The sequence below is a fragment of the Apaloderma vittatum genome, unplaced genomic scaffold, assembly GCF_000703405.1.
Source record: "Apaloderma vittatum isolate BGI_N311 unplaced genomic scaffold, ASM70340v1 scaffold13539, whole genome shotgun sequence".
In the NCBI taxonomy this organism is placed as follows: Eukaryota; Metazoa; Chordata; class Aves; order Trogoniformes; family Trogonidae; genus Apaloderma; species Apaloderma vittatum.
The window spans coordinates 907-22,427 of NW_009733644.1; the positions used below are offsets into that span (position 1 = coordinate 907).

At 46.0% G+C, this 21,521-nt stretch overlaps 1 protein-coding gene across 1 annotated transcript in view; it reads left to right on the forward strand.

Annotated features, from left to right (window-relative positions):
• Positions 1 to 373: 373 nt before the first annotated feature.
• DOT1L (DOT1-like histone H3K79 methyltransferase) overlaps positions 374 to 21,521 on the forward strand; it is a gene marked incomplete at its 5' end in the record, with an annotated part of 26,112 nt that continues 4,964 nt past the window's right edge. The window contains 16 exons of the mRNA XM_009875994.1: positions 374 to 453; positions 1,731 to 1,799; positions 4,697 to 4,803; positions 5,934 to 5,975; positions 7,386 to 7,469; positions 8,149 to 8,383; positions 9,130 to 9,243; positions 10,665 to 10,756; positions 13,528 to 13,629; positions 14,216 to 14,353; positions 14,986 to 15,111; positions 15,853 to 16,334; positions 16,573 to 16,696; positions 17,489 to 17,635; positions 18,986 to 19,112; positions 20,891 to 21,120. Of these exons, the coding sequence (XP_009874296.1) occupies positions 374 to 453; positions 1,731 to 1,799; positions 4,697 to 4,803; positions 5,934 to 5,975; positions 7,386 to 7,469; positions 8,149 to 8,383; positions 9,130 to 9,243; positions 10,665 to 10,756; positions 13,528 to 13,629; positions 14,216 to 14,353; positions 14,986 to 15,111; positions 15,853 to 16,334; positions 16,573 to 16,696; positions 17,489 to 17,635; positions 18,986 to 19,112; positions 20,891 to 21,120 (2,299 nt within the window). The remainder of the gene's footprint in view (positions 454 to 1,730; positions 1,800 to 4,696; positions 4,804 to 5,933; positions 5,976 to 7,385; positions 7,470 to 8,148; positions 8,384 to 9,129; positions 9,244 to 10,664; positions 10,757 to 13,527; positions 13,630 to 14,215; positions 14,354 to 14,985; positions 15,112 to 15,852; positions 16,335 to 16,572; positions 16,697 to 17,488; positions 17,636 to 18,985; positions 19,113 to 20,890; positions 21,121 to 21,521) is intronic.

A 21,521-nucleotide genomic window follows, 5' to 3' on the forward strand; every position in this document is an offset into this window, starting at 1 on the left:
GTGTTGGATCTCGCCATGGCAGAGGGCTGGAAACATTTTGCACCTTGTGTTTTTTTTTTTGTTGAAACTGACGGTGCAAAACTCAGCTGGATGCTGAGAGGAAGTGTCAGAGCAGGACGCCTTGAAATTTTGTTAAATGTAATTATGTGGGCAGCGTCTGTGAACGCTGAAGGTTCTGTTTAGTGTCACTGGGCGAGAAGAAAGTGGATTGTGACGGGGCAGTAGCTGTATGCTCGGGACAAGGGGTGTTTTTCAATGTCAGAAGTGGCTGTAAAGGCTACAAGGGGCTGTGGTTGGGGCGTAGGGGTGTGTGGGGGGGTGCTTGCGTGCCCTTTGCCCGTCCCTGTTCACTGACTGGACCATTCTCTTGCAGTGTTATTTTCGTGAATAATTTTGCCTTTGGTCCTGAGGTGGATCACCAACTGAAGGAGCGATTTGCGAACATGAAGGAAGGTAACAAATCAATTTTCTTTTTTTTGCCATTGGTTTTTTTTTTTTGCTTCGTTTGGGAGCTGATGGTAAGGGCTTAGTTCCAGCCAGCTGGGTGGGTTTCGTTCTGTGCCGGGCAGGCAAGCCTCTGTACAGCGATAGGTATTTCCTGGGCTTTTCACTTCTCTTTTGAATAAACGCTCTGACCGACCTGCTTATTCGGAGGCAGCTCTGCGGTTGAGGTCTCTGCAGAGCCCTGTTGGGGTGGAGGATCTGCTGGTCCTTTCTCACTCGTTCCAGGAGCCAACAAAACGTGCGGCTGCCCGGGCCACGTGGGCATGGCTTCGGGTGTCAGCTTCTGTAGCTGCAAACTGAACCCATTACTGGATCCTTCTGCTGAAAGTTGTCACGTTGTCACTGGATATTAAATGGAGCCACTGGATGTCTTGTGTGCTTCGTGCTTCGTGAGAGGTCGCGTTGCAGACACTAGTGACCAGGCATGCCCAGTCCCCCCAGACCCCTCTGTTGCCCAAGGTGTCTTTTTTTTTCTTAACCACTCAGATAGGTAACAATCGTATTTGGTTATGGCAGAAATTACAGAAATAAGTAACTCTGAAAAGAAAAATGTGTGGCATGAACGAAGAAGCTGTGACTTCCCATAGCACATCTTTGTGCTGAAGTAAATAATGTGACTTTTGGGCTCTTGCAAAACCATAAAACCTCCAACTTAAGCCGTTTTCTTTAATTTTAGTGGCTGATCTTTTGTTTAGTGGCAGCCTGAGAGAAGTGACAAGGTGGGGAAGGTTCAAGGGCTCTTCACAGACTCAAGAAACCCTCGTTCTCTTCCCAGAAAGGGCTCAGGCTCAGTGCCTTGGGCTGGACGACCACAAAGAGCTGTGAAATGGAGCTTAGCATTATTTTAAATAAAAGGGCTTTGGAGGCTTGCGTAGAAAAGATGCTAACTAGGAATGAGATAGTGGTGCTCTTAATTGAAATTTCTGTAGGTTGCTGCTGAGAATTAACGCGTTCTTTTTTCTGAAGTGTTCTAAGATCTGTCATTTTAAAGTGATCCTTCATGTGTCACCTCGTAGCTACTTCATAGGACTAATAAATTGACTTTCTTGAATGCTGTCAGAATGAGCTTCCCATATTTTTTTGGGGTTCGTAGTGATATACATGTGACAGTTTCATTAGAGCTGCTTTTTAGGGCTCTGTGCCGGGTTACATTGAACACGTAGTCATTTCTAGAAGAAACAGGGGTAGCTGATGTTGCCTTTTCTTTTTTTTTTTTCTTTTTCCAGGTGGGAGAATTGTGTCCTCAAAACCTTTTGCACCTCTAAATTTTAGAATTAACAGTCGAAACTTGAGTGGTATGTTTGCCCTTTTTATTGTTCCTTACAGTCATGGTGTGTGCATTATCTCAGCATGTCTGCAGTGGGGTTTTGTTGCGATTTAAGGGGGTGTGCAAGTAAGTAGAAAAAAGCTGTTGTGTTATCATAGCGTACATGCCCAAGTGACATGTTTTTAAAATCAAACAAGCAGGCAAAAACCTCACCCAACACAAAACAAACAGACGCTCTTTATGTGGGGTTCATCCTGCTTTGTTCAGATATCAATAATGGCAGCGTTTCCCTGGCTGGCACCTTTCAGGGTTGAAAGAGAAACGTTTCGAGGGAGCGATTCATTCCTTTACCTACAAAGAGCTGCAGTGACTACCTTGCCGTGCAACTTCTTACACCGCAGCTGTCGAAATTTGGACGGGTAAATCCCACCAGTCCTGGTTTGTCAGGTTTAGAAGCTGCTGCCTTCGACTCTGAATGCCGTGTCTGCTCTAAACTGATCAGACAGACCCATCCCAGAAACGCCCAGTTGCTGTGTCTGTTTTGTTGCCAGCGAAATTTTTTTTCTTTCTTTCTTTCTCTTTTGAGCAGAGCGTACTTGATCTTTGCCAATGTTGTCCTTTGCAAGCATGTGAACTGCGGTTCAGTGAGGTTTTTTGAGCTCACTAACACCCCGTGATGTTGTTGTTAGTGCTTCTGACTTTATTTTCAGTTTTTAGTGTTGAAATTTTTCAAGCGAAAGAACCATCCAAGCTGGGTTTTGCATGTATTCGTTGTGTCCAGTGCAAAACACTCCCTAACTTTAAAAAAAAAAACCCGCTTCATTCCCCTCCTTGTGCAAACATGGCAAATAACTTGCTGAGTTACAACTCTCAAGCTGTGTTTTCTGTTTTTGGCCTGACGCTCGTGGCAAACTGCTTTTCAAGAATAGTAATTTGAAGACTCTCATGAAGGCGTTGCGCTGAAATAGTGCCATTGTGAGTTATTTTTACTAAGCTGGAATTGTTGTGAATGCTCTGTGCCTGCGACACCCAGAACTGCCCTTTTCCTCCCGGCTCAATACTCTTGTGTGGCATCTGCTTGTCTGGCACCTTATTAACCACTGGGTGCTTGACAATAAAAGTAAAAAAAGGCAGGATGGCACTCCTGGAAAAAACCTGGGGAGAGCTGAGATGGGGCTCTCCGTTTGCTACTAAGACAAAGAACGCCGAAGTAAAGCCTGCTACGTCTTTTACGGTGTGCTAGAACTAGATGAAATATAAGAAGGCACTTCTGAGGTTTCAATTAAGAGCCTTGCCTACATAAATACATTTTTTTGGCCTCTCGGGCTTTTTCTTTCCTGGCTTCTGACCATTTCGTTATCTCTCTCTTTGCTACGTTTGGGAGACTGCGGTTATTAAAAATGTGGTGGGAAGGCAAAGGGGCCCATGTGCACTATTTTTTCACCTAATAAAAGCCCTGATTATGACTATCGGCTGAGCCAATTCTTTATCCCGTTTCAGCTTTTACTCCAGTGTGGATTCACTGGGGAAAAAAGCCGAAGTTTTCTATATCCTCTGTTAGTTAATGCTCGGTGGCTGGACTAGATGATCTTTTGAGGTCCCTTCCAGCCCCTAACATTCTGTGATTCTGTGAATGTCCATGTTAAAATTACAGGGAGGTAACTAATTAAGATTTGGGTGAATGAGATTGCTTCGCAGAAGAATAGATAATAGCTTCCACTAAGAGGAAGCTCTTCCAGGGATTCAGATAAGAGGTCCTGAAAAGAAATGACCTTTGTGTGCTACAGCATGGGGATAAAATTTTAGGTGTTGATCCCCATTTGTATTTGGGAAATACCGGTATCGAGTGAACACCCATGGGATGTGTGGGGCCCCGGGGCTTGTTTTGGTCTTAAGGGCCTGTTCCAAGTGAGATTTCCAGGGAAATGTCCAGCTCTTAGAGCTCCTGGAGTCAGACGTGGCCCGTATCCTCCACACAGCTTTGTGCTGCTGCCCTGAAAGGGGTTTCATAATTTATTCAGCGGCTTTTTTTTTTGGTGCCTGAGCGTGATTGGAGTCCCGTGGCTTGCCTGTCTGTCTACTGTTTTCATCTGAAGTGTGAATAGTTAAATAATTTAATAAAAAAAGGTAAAATTTTAAGAAGCTGGCAGCTTTTTTTCTCGATTCCGTTTTCGTCCTTGGTAGTTCCATCTGGAAAAAGGAATGGAAATGTGGAAAGAATTGAGACAAACCAAAACAAGTATTAAAATGTGGTTAAAATAGTGGTTGAAGTTTCTGACTCTTAAACCTTGCTTTTTGACTCTTTTAGGTAATTTTCTATTTAATTAGAATTGTGGCATAATTTCTTCTGCCAGTCGTGCCGCTCGCTCCGTGTTCAGCGGTTATGGAAATTCTTCGGCACATCCCATACCTATTAATTCTAGGGTACAAAACAAATATAAGCAAGAAAGCAAATGTGAAACATGTTTGTCCCCGGCCCAAATATAGTGCAGTTACAGCTTACAGGGGTTGGATGTGATGACGTTCTGTCACTGGTCCTGCCTAATTAAATCCTGCCTGTTGCTGCAGATGTGGTGTCGCTGGCTTCCTTGTAAAAATTGTCCCCGAGACACAAGAAAATTCCATTTTTCAAAGCTTGCACTAGCACATAATTTTACTCTAGAACAGCTGGCTCTCTCTGAAGAAATGAAAGGTAGATCTTCCAAATTTCTTGAAGTTCCTCTAGGGTGCACAGAGCAAGAGAATAATAAATCGCTGTAGAAACCCACTGCAGTGCTTTCTTTCAGGACGCTGCTATCTAAATACAAAATTTATCTTTTTTTTTTGTTGTTATTGTGTTTGGAATATGCCCCTCCTGTTGTTGCTGCTTTCAGCTGAGTGGAGCCGAGTGGCAAACCGAGCTTGTCTTGACTTTCTTCCTTGTAGATATTGGCACTATAATGAGAGTTGTGGAGCTATCACCACTGAAAGGGTCTGTGTCGTGGACCGGGAAACCAGTTTCTTACTACCTGCATACTATTGACCGAACCATAGTGAGTATCCCTCCAGGCCCGTGTGTCTCCGGCTGCTTTTCCTGCTCTGGAGTCAACACGCCGACTTCAGTTTGTTCCCGTACTGTTGGGTTTTTTGCAGTATGATTAGCCGGCTGAATATGAGCCAGCATGTGCCCAGGTGGCCAAGAAGGCCAACGGCATCCTGGCTTGTATTAGAAATTTTATGACCAGCAGAAGAAGGGAGGTGATTGTCCCCCTGTGCTCAGCACCGGTGAGGCCGCACTTTGAGTATCGTGTTCAGTTTGGGGCACCTCAGAGATCTCGAGGTGTTGGAGCGAGTGCAGAGGAGGGAACAAAGCTGGTGAAGGGCCTGGAGAACAGACCTTGTGAGGAGCGACTGAGGGAGCTGGGTCTGTTCAGTTTGACCAAGAGGAGGCTGAGGGGGGACCTCATCCTGCTCTACAATTACTTGAAAGGACATTGTAGAGAGATTGGTGCTGGTCTCTTCTCACAGGGAATTAGGGACAGAACCAGGGGGAATGGTTGCAAGTTGCAACAGGGCAGGTTTAGGCTGGACATTAGGAAGAAATTCTTCACGGAGACCCTGGAACAGACTGCCTAGGGAGGGGGTTGAGTTGTCATCCCTGGATGTGTTCAAGTGTCGTTTAGATGGGGTGTTGGGTGATCTGGTTTAGGGGTGACCTTGTAGTGTAGGGTTAATGGTTGGACTCAGTGATCCCAAGGGGCTTTTCCAACCTGAACTGTTCTGTGATTCCATGATTCTAGGATAGTAAGACACTTACTTGTAACATCTGCTGTACTCTAGTAATGCTTTTGTTAAAAAATATGCAGATACATGCTTCACTGGAGTATAAGAGTGAAGTAGCTTGATGGAAAAGATCCTTCTGCTGAGCAGAGATATGTGCCACAAAGCTTTAAAACAAGGGCAGACAGTGGGGAAGGTGATAAAACTTGGCTTGGGTTGTGTCCTGCTACCCAAATGGTCTGTGTCGCTAAAAAGAATGAATGTAAATGGCTCCTTGATGTAGCTTATCAGAAGAAAACCAGTCAAAATTTCTGCAGTTCTGCATTTGTCTTAAACTGATATTTTGTTCTTCTGCATTCATCTGTCGTGACTTTGAAAAAATGACTCTCTTTTCTATTTTCAGCTTGAAAACTATTTTTCTAGTCTCAAAAATCCAAAACTCAGGGTAAGTTTCAATCATTTTCTGTAAAAACCTCCAAATGGTGAAGCAGCCACTGTAAGGAAATTAGTCACTTGGTAAAGACGTGCAGAAGTGGTAGAAAATCAGATTTTTCTTGATAAAGAAGAAACATGGGCGTGGAGCTAATTGAAGCGAAGCTGCGTATTCCACCGAGCACTAATACAATCATGTTCAAGAGCTTTCTAACAGAGAATTAATGGGCCAGCCACAAGGTGTTCTCCTCTTGCAGTGAAGGTCTATAAAGAGCTTTTTGTTCGTTAGAGAACTGAAGTTAAAGAAGGAAATTACGGTTTGAATCTGGCCCAGCGTTCAGCTGCATGAAAATGAAGCTGGAGAGTGCTCCGAGATGTTACTTTTGAGATACGCTATTTGAGACCTGAAATGTGTTGTCGGTGCTATTGCACGTGGAATTAAAACGCCAGAGGATTTCTGAGGCTGGGCTGGGCTGGATTAATCTGAAATAACCGCCGGGGCTGGTATTCCCAGGAAGAGAATTTAAGTGAGGCCACGTAATTTAAAAGTTCAGCTCGTCTCCAGACTGACTTGCTTAGCAAGTGTCGGCAAGGGTAGCTTTGAGATTGGGTTATTTCACACTGCTGAGTTCAAACTTGGGAGAAAAAAAAGGCAAAGGACAGGGTGGCATCCCCGTGCTTTTGAACTTCCTTGCTTTTCCCGTGAGGTATTTAAATCTGCCTTTTCTAGTTGATGAGGTGTTGGAATTGCCAGAATCTTTACGCGGCTCACCTTGAAGATACAGGAAAGGCATTGAATGACCTCTGAAATTACCTGTCCTTACTGCTTAGGAGAAAATCAAGCTTAAAAGTTGCTGCTTTGGGGTTTTTTTTTTGTGTCCTCTACAGACTTGGTTAAAGTTCAGTGAGACGATCATTAATGGCTTTGCCATTTCGAGTGCCGTAAGAATTTTGAATCTTTATGCGAGTGTCGTAAGATTTTTGATGTCGCGACACATGAAATGTTGGGGTTATAGATAAAGCTGTGGAAATCCTTGAAAAACAGAAAAAAACCCCTAACCCCAAACCAGTAACCCCAGCCTGTTATCTGGGGGGTGGGGCTGGGAGAGGTGGAACAAGGGAAGATGTCGGGGCTTAATCTCTTCTTGCCCTGTGGCTGCATGTTTGCAACCCATTGTAGTAGATGACAAAGTGTGAAAGGGTGACTCTTAACCTTCCTTTTCCTACTGAGTGTTGCCTGAGGCAGGATAAGTTTTTTCCTTGCTGGTAACAAAAGGTTTTTGGGGTGGTGTTTTTTTTTTTAAATTAGACGTTGTAGGATAAGAGCACTTACACCTCTTGTGAAAGACCTGAGGTGGGAATCTGTATTAAAAAGTGATAGATAAGTGAGCACATAATTAACTTTCTTAAAACATTTATCCAGGAGGAACAAGAGGCAGCTAGACGTCGTCAACAAAGAGAAAATAAGAGCAACACAACTACTCCAACGAAGGTTCAAGAAAACAAGGTGAACATCCTGCATTTTTGTAGAGTAAATGTGTTTTCTGAGTCTGTAATTTCTGTCTGGGAGAGCCCGATTCTGTGGGAAGACTGATTGTGTTTGTTCGGAACGTGTGAGCTGCTATAGCCGTTGTTGTGGACAAAAATATGATGGAGTGATTTAATAAAAGCTGAGCTTGGAATTTGCTCTACTAATTCTGGAAAAAAAAGGTATTGGTTGTCCACCCTCGCTTACCTTCAGCACCAGCTTGCAGAGCTTTCCCTGAGTCATTACACACTGAATGGGGTTCAAAGCCGAATCTTTTCTGCAAAGACTCATTTCCTTTCTCATTCTGTTGCATAACGCTGTTAGAAATGCAGTGACTGCTCGTGACCAAAAATACAAAGTACTTTGACTATTTAATGAAATTCAGTTGAAGAATATAATCAATACAGGATGAATAATCAGCTTTTCTTAGACAACAGTTACAGATTTCCTTCTCTGTAATGAGTAAGTCCAGGAACAACTCCTTGGATGTTGGGGGGAGTTCTTATCCCAAACAAGTCTATTTCACTGGCGAGTTACTTTGCTACAGTGCATCAGTGTCATAAAATTATTAAACACAATTATTAACGCTTGCTTAAAAGGAATGCTGCCTGTGTAGCTAGAAATATCTAAAAGCTTTTGCCTTTTTAAAATCTCTTAGGATTCTGGTGCCGAAGAAGAAAAGGCTGCGGCAAATTCTGTTAAGAAGCCATCTCCCTCCAAAGCGCGGAAGAAGAAGCTAAGTAAAAAAGGAAGGAAAATGGCAGGCAGGAAACGAGGCCGTCCCAAGAAAATGAACACTGCGAACACAGAGCGCAAGACCAAGAAGAACCAAACTGCACTAGAACTTCTGCATGCTCAAACTGTTTCACAGACATCTTCATCCTCTCCTCAGGGTGAGTTTGAGGCAGACAGGAGAAGCCTCCCCCTGCCACAGGAGCCCAGATCAGTGTCTGAGGCTCTCGATACGTGCCCAGAGGTCGTCCTTCCTTTCATGCTGGCCTTCCTGTGGCTTTGTGTCCTTGCTTCTCCCTCGCCACCAAGGCAGAGCTCTGCTTGAGGTGATAGTGTGCTTCTACAACTGCCTGCAGGGAGGGGGCAGTCAGGGGGGTCGGGCTCTTCTCCCAGGACGAGAGGGCCCGGCCTGAAACTGCGTCAGGGGAGGTTGGGGTTGGGTCTCAGGCAGCCCTTCCTCCCGGAGAGGGTGCTCAGGCCCTGGGATGCTCTGCCCAGGGCAGGGAGCAGTCCCCGTCCCTGGAGGGGTGTGAGGAGAGGCTGGATGTGGCACTTGGTGCCCTGGTCTGGCCCATGTGGGGGTGTTGGGGCACGGGCTGGGCTGGATGATCTCAGAGGGCTTTGCCAGCCTCAGCAATTCTGTGATTCTGTGAGAAGATGGTGATTGAATCTGGCTGTAGGTACTTGGCCAGTGGCTGGAGCGGAGCTGTGGCTGATGACTTGTCTCTACTGCTGCTGTTCTAAGGACAAAGTGTAGATGTCCTTCCAAACTCTTTGTCCCGCTGTGCAGCTCTAGCTCAGTTACTGGATATCCTGTTGTACCTGACGTGCTTTTCCACGGCAAAGCTGCTGGACTTGCCCGAAACGCTGACTTTCGTAACCTGAAGGGTTGTCTTTGTTTCTCTAGATGCATACAAGTCACCTCATAGCCCATATTACCAACTACCTCCTAAAGTGCAACGGCATTCATCCAACCAGCTACTGGTGACACCTACCCCACCTGCACTACAGAAGCTGCTAGGTAAGCCTGGAACCTTGTCACTGTGTCTGCTTCGAGATTCTGAATGTGTGGGACGTCAAAGCCAGCCCTTGTGCAAAGCTGAGCAGTGAACAGGAGAGGGGGAGAGCCTGCCTCATCTCCCCGGCCTGCCCCGCTTTCTCTTGGCGTCACCATGAGGTCTCTTCCCTTGCTTGCTGCTGAAGTTGGTGTCTTGGGTCTGCATTTGGTTTTTGACATTGTTTCAGCTCTCGTTTGGCACGAAAGGAAATGAGCTTGGGTTTAGCAGGAATCCAAAATAACTTTAAATGGAAATGGCTAGTCAGAAATAACTTTATTTTAAATGAAACCATTCTCTTATTCTTAAACGATACAGTCTTGGGGAGACCACTCTGTTTTCTCAGCAAAACTTGGGAGCAAAGTAAATGAGACAGTGTCTGAATTTTTGGGGTCACAAAGGTGTCGTGGTTGGAAAATAGATGCCACGTGCAAGAGGTGATTTAAAGAAAAACTTGGAGGGTGTTTTTTTTTGTGTCTTCTGATTCTTTCCCCCTCAATCCCCCTGACTGTTTCTGGCCTTTGTCGCTGGGAATGAGCTGATCTAGGATCATCTGGGAACCTGATGTAACGTCCCTGTCTATGGAGAGACCAAGGGCATCTCTCACGTCCTTGAATCCTGCTCTCTTGCTGTGCTGTCTTAGTTGTGACTGATTTCTCTGCTGTGGAGAAAAAGAGTGATTTAGAGGGAAATTTCGTGTCAGAGGTTGAGAGAGTGACGCTTGTCTCGAGTACACGATGCTCCAGAAGCCTCTCTGCAGCATCTCTGACATGTTTGGGCTGCCTGGGATTGCGGCAGGCTGGGCTTCATCGCGAGGCTCCTGGCTTCTTGAGGAAAGGGCCCCGGCAGAGAGGGCGTTAACAGGAGGCTGGAGATAGGAGGACAATGAGAAGCAAGTGCTCCCTGGAGGGTAGAGAAAATGTGGGTGTAGAGCCTGTCAGCCGTGGAGCTAGGAGGAGTACAGCAAGCCCTGTCTTGTGATGCTGGGAGAATGAGTGCTCTGAGCTCGGGGCTGGTTTTGGCTGTTAGAGCTAATCTCTTTTATTATTTCTACTCACAGTGCATTAAAAGCCGTTCAGCTCCTCTTTCATCGTGCAAACACACCATTAGCACCCATCATCTTCTGCTGGGTTTTTGAATGCGTTGTCATGGCTTCAGTTGGGGCACCTCTTATGAGTAGCTAATGGATCCAAGAGTTCAGTTTGCATCACAAGATGGATTTTCAGCCTGCTCTAAATTGGTCTTTAATGGCTTAGTCTGACTTAGAGTCTGAATAAAAAGCAGGAGAGAGCGAAGGGGGGAGAGGTGTCAAGGGACCAAATAGGGGTAAATAGAGCATTGCACTTACTCTCACTTGGAATGTATTCTCTCCGTATGTATTTTGCAGACTCTTTCAAGATCCAGTACATGCAGTTCATGGCATACATGAAAACTCCTCAGTATAAAGCAAGCCTGCAACAGTTACTGGAGCAGGAAAAGGTAGGTCTCGTTTTTACCGTTTTCCGACAAATTTGCCAGGCTACCAGATAGCTTAGATGTGGAGGGAAAATGCTGGAGATAGGGACTGTGCACCCTGAACCCTGGTGCTGCACCAGCCCAGCTGCAAAGACTCTAGAGTGATGCTCAGACAGAATGACTGTACCTGGGGATTTTATCGCTAACCCTGTCAGTCTCTGTGTGCTTAAATTTCCCATCTGCAAACCAGGAGAGGTGCAGCTCCCCTCGTCCCTCTCCTGCTCCTCCAGCTGATAAGACTTCCTTCAGTGTTTCTTTTTTCCCCTCTATTTTACCCTGAAGCTGGTGTGTACCTGATGACCTGAACCCCGTCCTTTGGGACTGGCAGCTGCTTTTCTTCTCTAGATGTCTCCTGGGTCCCAGGAGCAGGAGGGGCAGTGATCATCCTCCCCAGCAGCTCCTCCTGCCTGAACACATCCCTGCCCTCCGCTTGGAGGGGCTTCCCCACACGTGTCCTGTGAGCTGCTACTCCAGCTGGTCTTAATTACGTTGTGCTTAGTCTGGCTAAAGATTGGAGCAACTTCGAATGAGGACTCTCACGAAAAACACACAAATATTAATTCATTTGGGCTGAATTTTCCGTTCTTAGACATCTATTCTTTCCCTGCTGTAGGAAAGCCTAAATGAATTGAGTATGGTAACAGTAGCGTGGCTCATTAAACTTGTAATAAATTGAAGTAGGGGATTAAAAGAACTAAACTGTCATCACTGACACAAGAGACTTAATGAAGCATCCTTAGTGTTGATAATTCTAATGCGTTAAGGTTGCACTGGGGAGCAGAGTGGGTTGAAATACATGGAAAGGTGAAGAAATTCCTGCCACTGTGAAACGCGGCGTTTTGCTCTGCTATGGAGCCATCTCCCCAGCAGAGGGAGGAGATTTACCAACTAAACTCCTTTTCTTCCTGTACTGCTTCACCTCAGTTGTGAATAATTTAATTGCTTTATCAGTTGGCCCTGATGAGAGAGACTGTCCCTGCTACATCTGTGGAGGAACCTTTGCCTACAGAGCTCACCAATGATTTTTAACTGCTGGCCAGTTCCAGCTTTTGGTAGCCCCCAGGGAAGCTTTCCTTTGCTCTGTGACTTTTGTGCAGGTGTTGGCATAAAGCCGTAGCGCTGTTTTTCCGTAGCGGGAACTCTTTTTCCCGATGAGAGAGGCAAACTTGTACCACCCTGTTTGTTTCTGAGAACTGGTCGATGCTGCTGAGGTTTTCATGCCAAGCTGGTTTTCTATGCTTGTTTCCATTGGTTTTCACAGGTCAAACAGGGCTTGGAATTTTCAGCTTTTTCTTTAAGCAGAATATTTTTCTGCTTTTTAGGTAGTTGTCAGGAAAGTCAACATGTAGTTATTCCCTTGCATGAGAAATGATAGCGTGCAAGCATAGTGCTGTACACTGAAAGTACAAATTGAGAGCATGGAAAAGCAATCCCTTTGTGTTGGTTTCTAACAGCTGTTTTGTTCTGTAAGACATTCAAATGAGGAATTCAGTATGAAAATATTTGTGTAGTGGAGTGTTGCATGGAGTGCGTGGCAAATTCAACTTCACAAAGGCAGAAGCAGAACTTTGCTGGATGAGGTGCTGTTGGATGGTGTATTTAACAACTCTCTTACATGAGGGTTTTTCAGGTGCAAGAAAAACGTTTCGGTAATACAATTTTAAAATAAACAAGATGCTGTGAGCTACTAGTTCCCCGGATTGCCCTTAGATGGAGCTGTCAGCCCCTCCACTGCTTCCAAACTAACTGATGCTGAAAGCACAGATGATTTTTTCAGCATCACCTATAAGAGGAATCTGTTTAGCATTGCGGTCACTCAAGTTTTCCCAAGCCGTTGGCAGGAGAGGCGACAAGAGCTGTTTGCCAGGTCCTGTATTTTCTTGCACATGTGGAATTTGCCAGCACTGCTGCTTCCCTGCTTGGAAGATCAAGGTGCTTTTGGCCCTTGTCCTCTGCTTTTTCTGGAGTGTTGGCTCAGTTTCCATATAATTCCTGTTTGGCCTCGGCAGGAAAAGTTGGAGAAAAGTTTAATCTCCAGAGCTCGCTCGTGTTGCCACACTCATCTTTCATTTAGGAACTGAATAAATGAGACTCTTTAGCCAGTCCTGTCCTTGCCCTTTGCTGCTCACACAGTGCATGACCATGAAGTGAGTAAAGATCTGGTTAAGGAATGTTATGGGCAGGAAATGTTCTGCAAGTGGAAGGGTCGGGTGGCCCGCTGAAGTAGTTTTGGCACTGAAAGTACAGATTTGGCTTGTTTATGACTTTCCTCCTACCACCCCCACAGTGTATTTTCATTTACTGGGTGTCTTGCATGAGCATTGTATAGGGAAACTCTGAACTGGAACTCTGGAGATTTAGATTCTGTTCCCAATTTAGTAACAGATTTCACACAGATAATCTTTCCCAGTTCCATTTCTGCTCTGTAGGATGTGATTATTACTACTTCTTTACAATGCACTATGAGGATAGAAATGGATTTTTAAGAGCGTCCTGATTATATTTTACTATATCGCAGAAAAACCTACTTAAAGCTCTTTTCAGCTTACTTAACTTCACCAAGAATTGAACACTAACAAATACAGGCTCACAGAGATCTGAGGCAGAACATGTCTCACCTCTGAGCTCAGACTCACTCCCAGTTTGCTGTAAAAACTAGATGTCCATGACTTCTTAGGATGGACTAAGCTGCAGTTGGTACTAAAAGTGTGTTTTCTCACTCTCCCTTCTTCCAGGAAAAGAATGCTCAGTTACTGGGGACAGCACAGCAGTTGTTCACCCACTGCCAGGCACAGAAAGAGGAAATCAAACGTCTTTTTCAGCAGAAACTTGATGAGGTAGCCCCGATCTGGTGGAAGTGGATGCTTGTTAGTCATCTCTGTGCAAACTTTTTTTTTTATTAAAAACAAGACCAGAGTAGTCTCAGGTCTTCAGCCTCTGTTTTGCAGCAGGACGTGCTAAGTAGTGTGGAATCGGTACCACTCTTGGCGTGTGTTTTATCTTCGTTGTTGAAATGGTTGGGTGCCACTCTGTGTCTAAGGGAGGGAGGTGACAGACCGCAGGCGCTGTGGTATTCTAGTAAAGGATCCCTGCTGGCTGGACAAACTCTGTTGCCAGTGCAAGTTGGCAAGAAGGAAACGTGGTGGCTCTCTGTGAAAACAGTGTTCTTTTGGCTGGCAAGAAACTAAATGCCAGTTTTAAAGCTGAATTGCTGGAACAGCAGCTCCACGTGAGGTGCTTTTGTCCTTCCTCATTATCCCCTAGCAATGACAAAGTGCCTCGGAGAATGCGGGGGGACTCCCCACGAGCGACATAAGCGCTGTGCATCCCCTCAGTGCCACTTCTGAATGTGACAGTCGTCTGGAATTCGGGTGTCAAGACCTTATCGAATGATCTCTTTCCTTCTCGTTCTTCGTCTTGTAGTTGGGAGTTAAAGCTCTAACGTACAACGACCTGATTCAGGCTCAGAAGGAAATCTCTGCTCACAATCAGCAACTGAAGGAACAGACGAAACAGCTGGAGAAGGACAACAGTGAACTCAGGAACCAGAGCTTACAGCTGGTGTGTACAACGCCTGGCTCTCAGTAGCGGGGCGATGCTCCCTGTCTGTAGGGAGGACAGGTTGTGAGCCAAGGGCTGCCCCTGTCTTCAGGGTACCCCGATGAATGAAAAACCGTCCAGCTGCGAGAGCTCCTCTGTAACAGAGAAGAGTGATGGGGGACAGGATGCAGGTGGTCCTTTTTCTTGGTGCCCTTTATTTACCCCCAGCCAAACGCTGATATGAGGGTTGGCTCTGGCCTCGGCTGTGCCCCCTGAACGCACCGGTGCTGTGCTCGGTGCTGAATCTGCATTGGGCTGGCCGAGCTCTTTGCCTGGTGCTTGCTCTGAGGTGGCCCCAAGTCTCGTGTTGTTCGTCTTGGTGTCTCAAACTCTTATGGCAGGTGAGGGGGAGATCTGGATGTGGGAGGGTGGGTGGCAACAGTGTTAGAAAGAACCAGGACACCTCCTGCCACGTTGGGTGGGGACCACAGGACCATTTTGATGATGTTGGGCTTAAGCTGAGAGGAGTTTTCAGTAAACTGAGAAGCTTCTTGCATTTATCCAGTCGAAAGGTGCATGGCTTTCACCTTTCACCTTGGTGGTGTGATGTGGTGGAAGTTGTCTTTTGATACGTTTAGCCTCTGTCTTTGCAGCTTAAAGCCCGCTGTGAAGAACTGAAGCTGGATTGGTCAACATTGTCACTGGAGAACTTGCTGAAAGAGAAGCAGGCATTGAAGAATCAGATTTCTGAGAAACAAAAGCACTGTTTGGAATTGCAGGTAGAGAGCAAGAAACAAATCTAGAGTGCCCAGCCTGGGGTGGCTTTTGGGCAGTGAGCCAGCTGGGGGTGTTTGACTAAATATGGTGTTAAACCATAAGCTAGGTGGCTAGGTTTTATTTTTTTTAGTTTCCCCACCCCAGAGATTAGTCTTTCTGTTTAGTAAACTCGAAGAATAAAGATGTGGATAACTTTCAAAAGGAAGTAGATGCTATGACTTGATTCCTTGGTAACGCTGTGGAAGAAGGAATCATGGTTTATCACTAAATATAGTGAAAAAGAAAGAACTTGTCTTGATTCAGCAGTCATTTCCCACAGAATGACACTTCCCATAGCGAAAAGAAATTAAACTCCTGTGTCCTGAAGAACTTTTCTTTTCCTGTAGATTAGATCTGGAGCTAATCCAGCCCTTTGCTGGATGCCTTGACATGGAGTGACTGCTTCTTTGATGACTGGCACTATTGGGTTACTCCGTACTCTCTATAAGTTAGAGGTGTTTTATGTTTCCTCTTAAGATCTGACAAGTCCTTTCTAAGAGTCTCTGAGCCCTTACCTCTGCCTTTTGGTCTCAAGCTCAGAGCAGCACATTGAAATTAGTTTCTCGGATTTTGGGTCAGTTGTTCTGCTTTGTTCCCAGAAATGGGACCACTTTTCCTGAGAAGCATGTCGAGGCAAAAACTGCCGTCACGTGATAAAATTGTTAAATGTGGTTTCTAATCTTTGTCGTCTTCTTTGTTTAAAGATCAGCATTGTGGAACTTGAGAAAAGTCAAAGGCAGCAGGAGCTCATGCAGCTCAAGTCGTACACGCCGCCTGATGAGTCGCTGTCAGTGCAGCTACGCAATAAAAACCATCTGAGCCGTGATCCCGAGGCCGATCATGGCAGGTTCCAACTTGAGCTTGAATGCTCTAAGTTTCCGATGCCCCACATCAACGGCATGAGCCCCGAACTGTCCATGAACGGCCACGCTACTCCCTACGAAATCCATAACACCTTCAGCAGGCCCTCCTCCAAGCAGAACACCCCCCAGTACACAACCTCTCACCTGGACCAAGAAATCGTGCCGTGTACCCCAAACCACAGCAGCAGACAGAAGGCAGACAAGATGACAAGCTTGTCTCTACCCGATTATACCAGGTTTTCCCCGGCTAAAATAGCACTAAGAAGACACTTGAATCAAGACCACGGAGTCAATGGAAAAGCAACAGCTAATGAAATACAGAGGTGAGAGTCGTCATTCCCTAGGACGGGAAAGGAGGGGTAATTATTTTATTAACAGTGGTTTGTCTGTGGAAGAAAGTCATTTTCAAAGTGGACATTTATATACTTTTGACAAAGTTTTATATCGAGAAAACCAGCAGGTAAATAACGTGGTGCGGCACCTCGAGTTTGGTACAGGAATTCCTTGCAGGAGAGGAGTCATTAGCTTGTGTGTTCCAACAACCGTACGTCTCTCTTCCAGAGCTGAGCACGTCAAAGAGAACGGCCTTACCTACCCGAGCCCTGGCATTTCGAACGGCATAAAGCTGAGTCCTCAGGAAACTCGGCCCTCTTCCCCAGCAGCCGTACCAGTTGCAGGCGAGAAGGTAAGAGAAGCGCAGAGATGTTCCAACTGGCAGAACAAAGGAAAAGTTGGCCGAGCTAGGGAATGCAGGGGCGTTCCTTTCTGGGGTCGACTTGGCCTGGAAAAGGATGAAAAGTTCAGTAGGTGCGATACAGCAAAAAGGAGCGGGCTAGAGGAAGAGAATACCCTGCTCGTGAAAGACATGCTTTCCTCTGAGTTACTGGTTTGCGTATGAACCGTGCCAATCATGCAGTAGAAACTTCTTTTTGATCTGTCTGCTTGAACTTGAAAAGTAGACTCTTTCGTAGTTAAAAAAAATAAATGCAACACAAAATTGTCCACATAATTGGTCCAACCATGAGTCATGTTGGTGCTTGTTTCAGAGCAAGCAGATGCCCTCCAACGGGAGGTTACCATGGAAATATTTCTGGCTACTGCATCTTCTGCATACAGGGGGCCTCAAGATAAGCACTCGTCTGACAGAATTCATTTCACAGAGCTCTAACAAAGGCACTAGGAAATGAGCTTGCCAGAGGCGCCTTTTGCTTTATGCTTGGGGCCAGCGATAGCTTTAATTCACGTTATTTCTGTGCTGGTGGGTATTGCTGTCCCAGTAGACTGGTGTGATAACAAAGCTGCTCCGTGCCTGCCTTGCCTTTGCTGTGTAGTCATCACTCTTAATCGCGTAATTTATAAACAAAAAAGAAAAAGGGAGAGTGGCCAAAATCTAAATGAGCAGGTTATTGTTAGTTTAAAAAGTCTTCTCAGTAACAGAATGCGATTAAGAACACGACTTTCTCTTTTGCATTTACAGGTTTTGAGAGAGAGAACCTCTGTGAGTAATGGAGAAACTATCACCAGCCTCCCTATCAGTATTCCTCTCAGCACAGTGCAGCCCAATAAACTCCCTGTTAGTATCCCTCTGGCCAGCGTAGTCCTACCTAGCCGTGTTGAGAAGGTGGTGAGTAAGGGATTGTCAACACTTTCCATCCCTAACGAAAATCACAGCGGGCAGTAACGGGGTGCGGCACACCAGGATCCTTAGCGGGCTGCTAATCGTGAATGTCTCGTCTTCGGGGGAGGCTGCTGCTGGGTGCATCCTTCTTGGCTCTTGGGTGTTCCGTAGATGTTTCCTCTCAGGTTGGTGGGGTGGTGGTATCTCAGCCAGGAACTAAAGTAAAGTACGGGCATCAAGAGATCCTAGTTGTAAATGCCTGGGTGGAAAAGGTGTGTAGCTGGAGAGGTTGTGGTTGTGAAAGCAGAGGATCACACATGTCACTTTGTCACTTTATTCTTATTCCCTGTCTTCTTTTGCATGACCCTGGGAGACAAATTGTTCCACCTCAGGCTTGCTCATCTCAAAATTGTCTGTCTTTATCACATATGGGTGTGGGGAGGACTTGAACGGTCCTTGAGGCTGTAAAACCAGTGAGTGACTGGTCAGTGGCAGCAGAGAGCAACTAGAGTTGCCATCTCTTTCTGAAATCCTGCAAAGTCCTTGTCGCTCTCAGTGGCAGAGGAGTTGAAAAAAGCCCGGCCTGGTTTCTCACAAATGTTTGTAATGTTGCAGCAGGGAACTGAGAAGCCTTTGCTGCTTTCACATGAGAGCTGTGAATTTAGAATCCATCCTCAGACACTCGCCTTACAATCCCACGTTTGGAAAGCTGGAGTTGTTTCATAGTATTGAATCCACTCTGTTTTTTTCCAGCTGCAGACTTTTAGTTATAGCACAACTGCAGTCGGCCCAGCTCCAAGCAGAAGTTGTGTGTCCTCAGAGAGAGGGAGCGTTAGCTCTGGATGGCATCCCTCCCTTCAGCACTTTGTTTATTCAGGCCACCACGTCCCAGTTGTTTTGCCTCCTTTAGGAAAACACCCCTTGTTGGTTGTACCCTCACGGAGCGTACCAGAGAACAGAGCCTAATGCCTTTCACATTCAATTTGGGGTTGTTTTGGGCAACTTTGTGTTTGCACAGGCTTAGGGTTGCAATGCAACAATTTGTTCCCTCTCCGGCTGCCTGTGAAACAGTGGACTGAGGCATTTGCTCTCTGCAGTGCCGCCCTGAGTCTAAACTTTCTGGGCGGATGAGCCAGTTCTCCCTCTGTCTGCATCTCATTGCAGTGTAATTAATCATGGCATTTATTTTTATCCCGTACCACGCTGATCTACGTTTTGTCTCGGAACAAGCCCCATCTAGGACATTTAGGAATTAGAGCCACTTTCCTTGGTAGATCTCCTAATGCATGTGCATCTTGTTTAAACTGTTGACTTCTGAGTACGCTTCCTAAAATGCCTGTTTCTCTCCTCCCCCAGAGAAGCACACCTAGCCCAGTTCACCAGAGTAGAGACTCGTCAACACTTGAAAAGCAGATTGGTGCTAGTTCTCATAATGGCGTAAGCAATGCTGCTGGAAACAAGCCACTGGCTTTGGCTACCTCAGGTAACAGCCTCACCGGCGTGACGGCGCGCTCTCCTGTCGCGACAGCACCCCCGAGCTTCTTTTTGGGTGGTTCAGGCAGCAGGGTGCTAGATAAATGTGTGTTTTGTAACGAGAGCAAAGAAATCCTTTGGATGATGATGTTTTGAGACACTCTGTGCCTCCAGCTTGGACGCCTTCTGGCGTAAAGTTTCAGTTTGAGGTGCCTTTGCCTGAACTGTAGCGCCTTGCAGTGTAAATAAATAGCTGCTTTTGTAAATTCTTCTGTGTGGATTGAAAGATTCCTACCTTCCCAATGTGGCAAACCAGCAAAGTGTTGCTGGGAGCTGATGATCTGGCTTGAAAAGGTTTATTTTACAGAGTAGGGGAGTATTTTTAATAGCAGATTCAGTCTCCTGCTGCAGGTCACAGCGGTGCCTCATGAGCACTTGTAAAGGCACAAGTGTCTGGGTAGGAAGAAAGGTCCAACGGGAGAGGGCAGGGATATCTTTAAGTGCAGGTGTTGCTTCTGAACTCTCTCGTCTGTTGAAATTGTGGCCTTCAGCTGTCAGGGTATGAAAATGTCGTGGACGAGGAAAAGTGGGCTCTAGTGTACAGAAGCTGTTCTACAGCTGATCCCTCATCAGAGAGTGCATTTATTGCTAATGCTTACCACCTCGAGGGGCTGGTGTTGTTTCTAGCATCTGTTTTGCAAAGAAGGGCTTGGCTGCAGTTTTATATAAAACCACCAAAGTTGTTTTTTTTTTTAAAAAATTGGCTTTTTGTAACACAAGACTGTGTTCCCTTCTACCCCTTTCATTTAGACAGCCCAGAGACAAGGTCTTACTAGAGCTCTAAACCCATTTATGATACACCATGACGAATACTTCATTCCCGTTCCAAGCTTCCTCCCACGTGGCATTCCTCTGCCGGAGTTTCTTCGATGATCCTTTGACGATCATTTCCTTACCCACAGCCTCAGCCTTTGGTTTAATCTGGAGAAGGAGCTGTGCTGTAGGGATGACTGAGTCCCTTCTTTTTTGGGGGGAAGGAAGTGGGCTGAATTTGGCCATCTCTTTCCTTGACGATAAGGAGTTGAGAGTAGAGGAGCCCTCGTTTCAAAGGGTTTAACAGTTCAAAAGAAACTTACTCTGGAATTACATTTAAAAAAGCGGGTAGAGGATAGGATATCTCCCTATAACACGTGAATTTTCCTGGCGAAGTGCAGCAAAAATTGCTGCCCCCTAACTGAACGAGTCGGCACGCGGAGCCACGTTCTCAGCTGTGCTGTGTAAAAAGAAAACACCCGGCTGGCCTAACGCAGGGAGAGCCGAAACCGCCGCCAGGCACCCCAGAACTCTAGCACTGTGACCTCTCGCTCAGCAGAAGCAATGATGTATAACTTTCCCTTCCAACAGGTTTTTCTTACTCTTCTGGCTCCGTGGCGGTCAATGGAAATCTTACAAACAGCCCAGCCCATCTTAACCATAGTGTTGATCAGGCAGCTCTGGACGACTCTGGGAGTCTCTTTAACTCAGTAGGGTCTCGGAGTTCCACTCCACAACATCCTTTGCTAATGATGCAGTCAAGGACCTCTGGGCAAAACTCCCCTGCTCACCAGCACTCAGCAAGCCCCAGGTTAAATGGCACGTCCCAGAGCCTGGTAGGGGTATTGCAGTATGCAGATGCTCAGAAGATGTTTGCCGAAGGAACAAAGGGGGATCTTCAGTCTGATGCAGCGTTTTCAGATCCTGAGAACGAGGCCAAGAGAAGAATCATCTTTACGATCTCTCCTAATACAGGACATGTAAAACAATCCCCTTCCAACAAGCACAGTCCTCTGCCCGCGAGCGCTCGGCTGGACTGTGGCCAAGCACACGCGCAGGATGGGAAGAAGCGAGGCCGGCGGAAGAGATCCTCTACTGGGAATCTCAGCGGGAACTCCGGGGTCTCCCCGAAACGCAAATCCTTACCTACTGTGTCTGGACTCTTTACGCAACCGTCGGGTTCGCCGCTCAATATCAACTCCATGGTAAGGGCAAAAGGGAAGAGAGGGCAGGGCCTGGGAAAGCTCTTTGAATTAGAAATAAGCTTCAGCTGCTCTATTCTTTAGCGTTCTCACAGGCTGTTAAAAGCCCTAGGAGCTAGAGCTGGCATGAAGGTCCGTTGAGAAAGTGAGAGACAATAGAAGTGCTGAAAAGTTGAACTATTTCAGAGTTGAACATCTTCAGAGAGTTCTTTACTGTGTCAGAGCATTAAAATTTTTTAAAAAATCATCTCTTCCCTTATGACAAAGAGCTTGTTGCTGCAGTGAAGTTGATTTTTAGGTGGTAGGTTAAATATTTTGGAAATATTTTAGACTAAGATGGGCTAAACAGCATGAGAGTGCCAGAAGCATATGGCATTCATGGGTAATTAAGATGGCTCAACGAG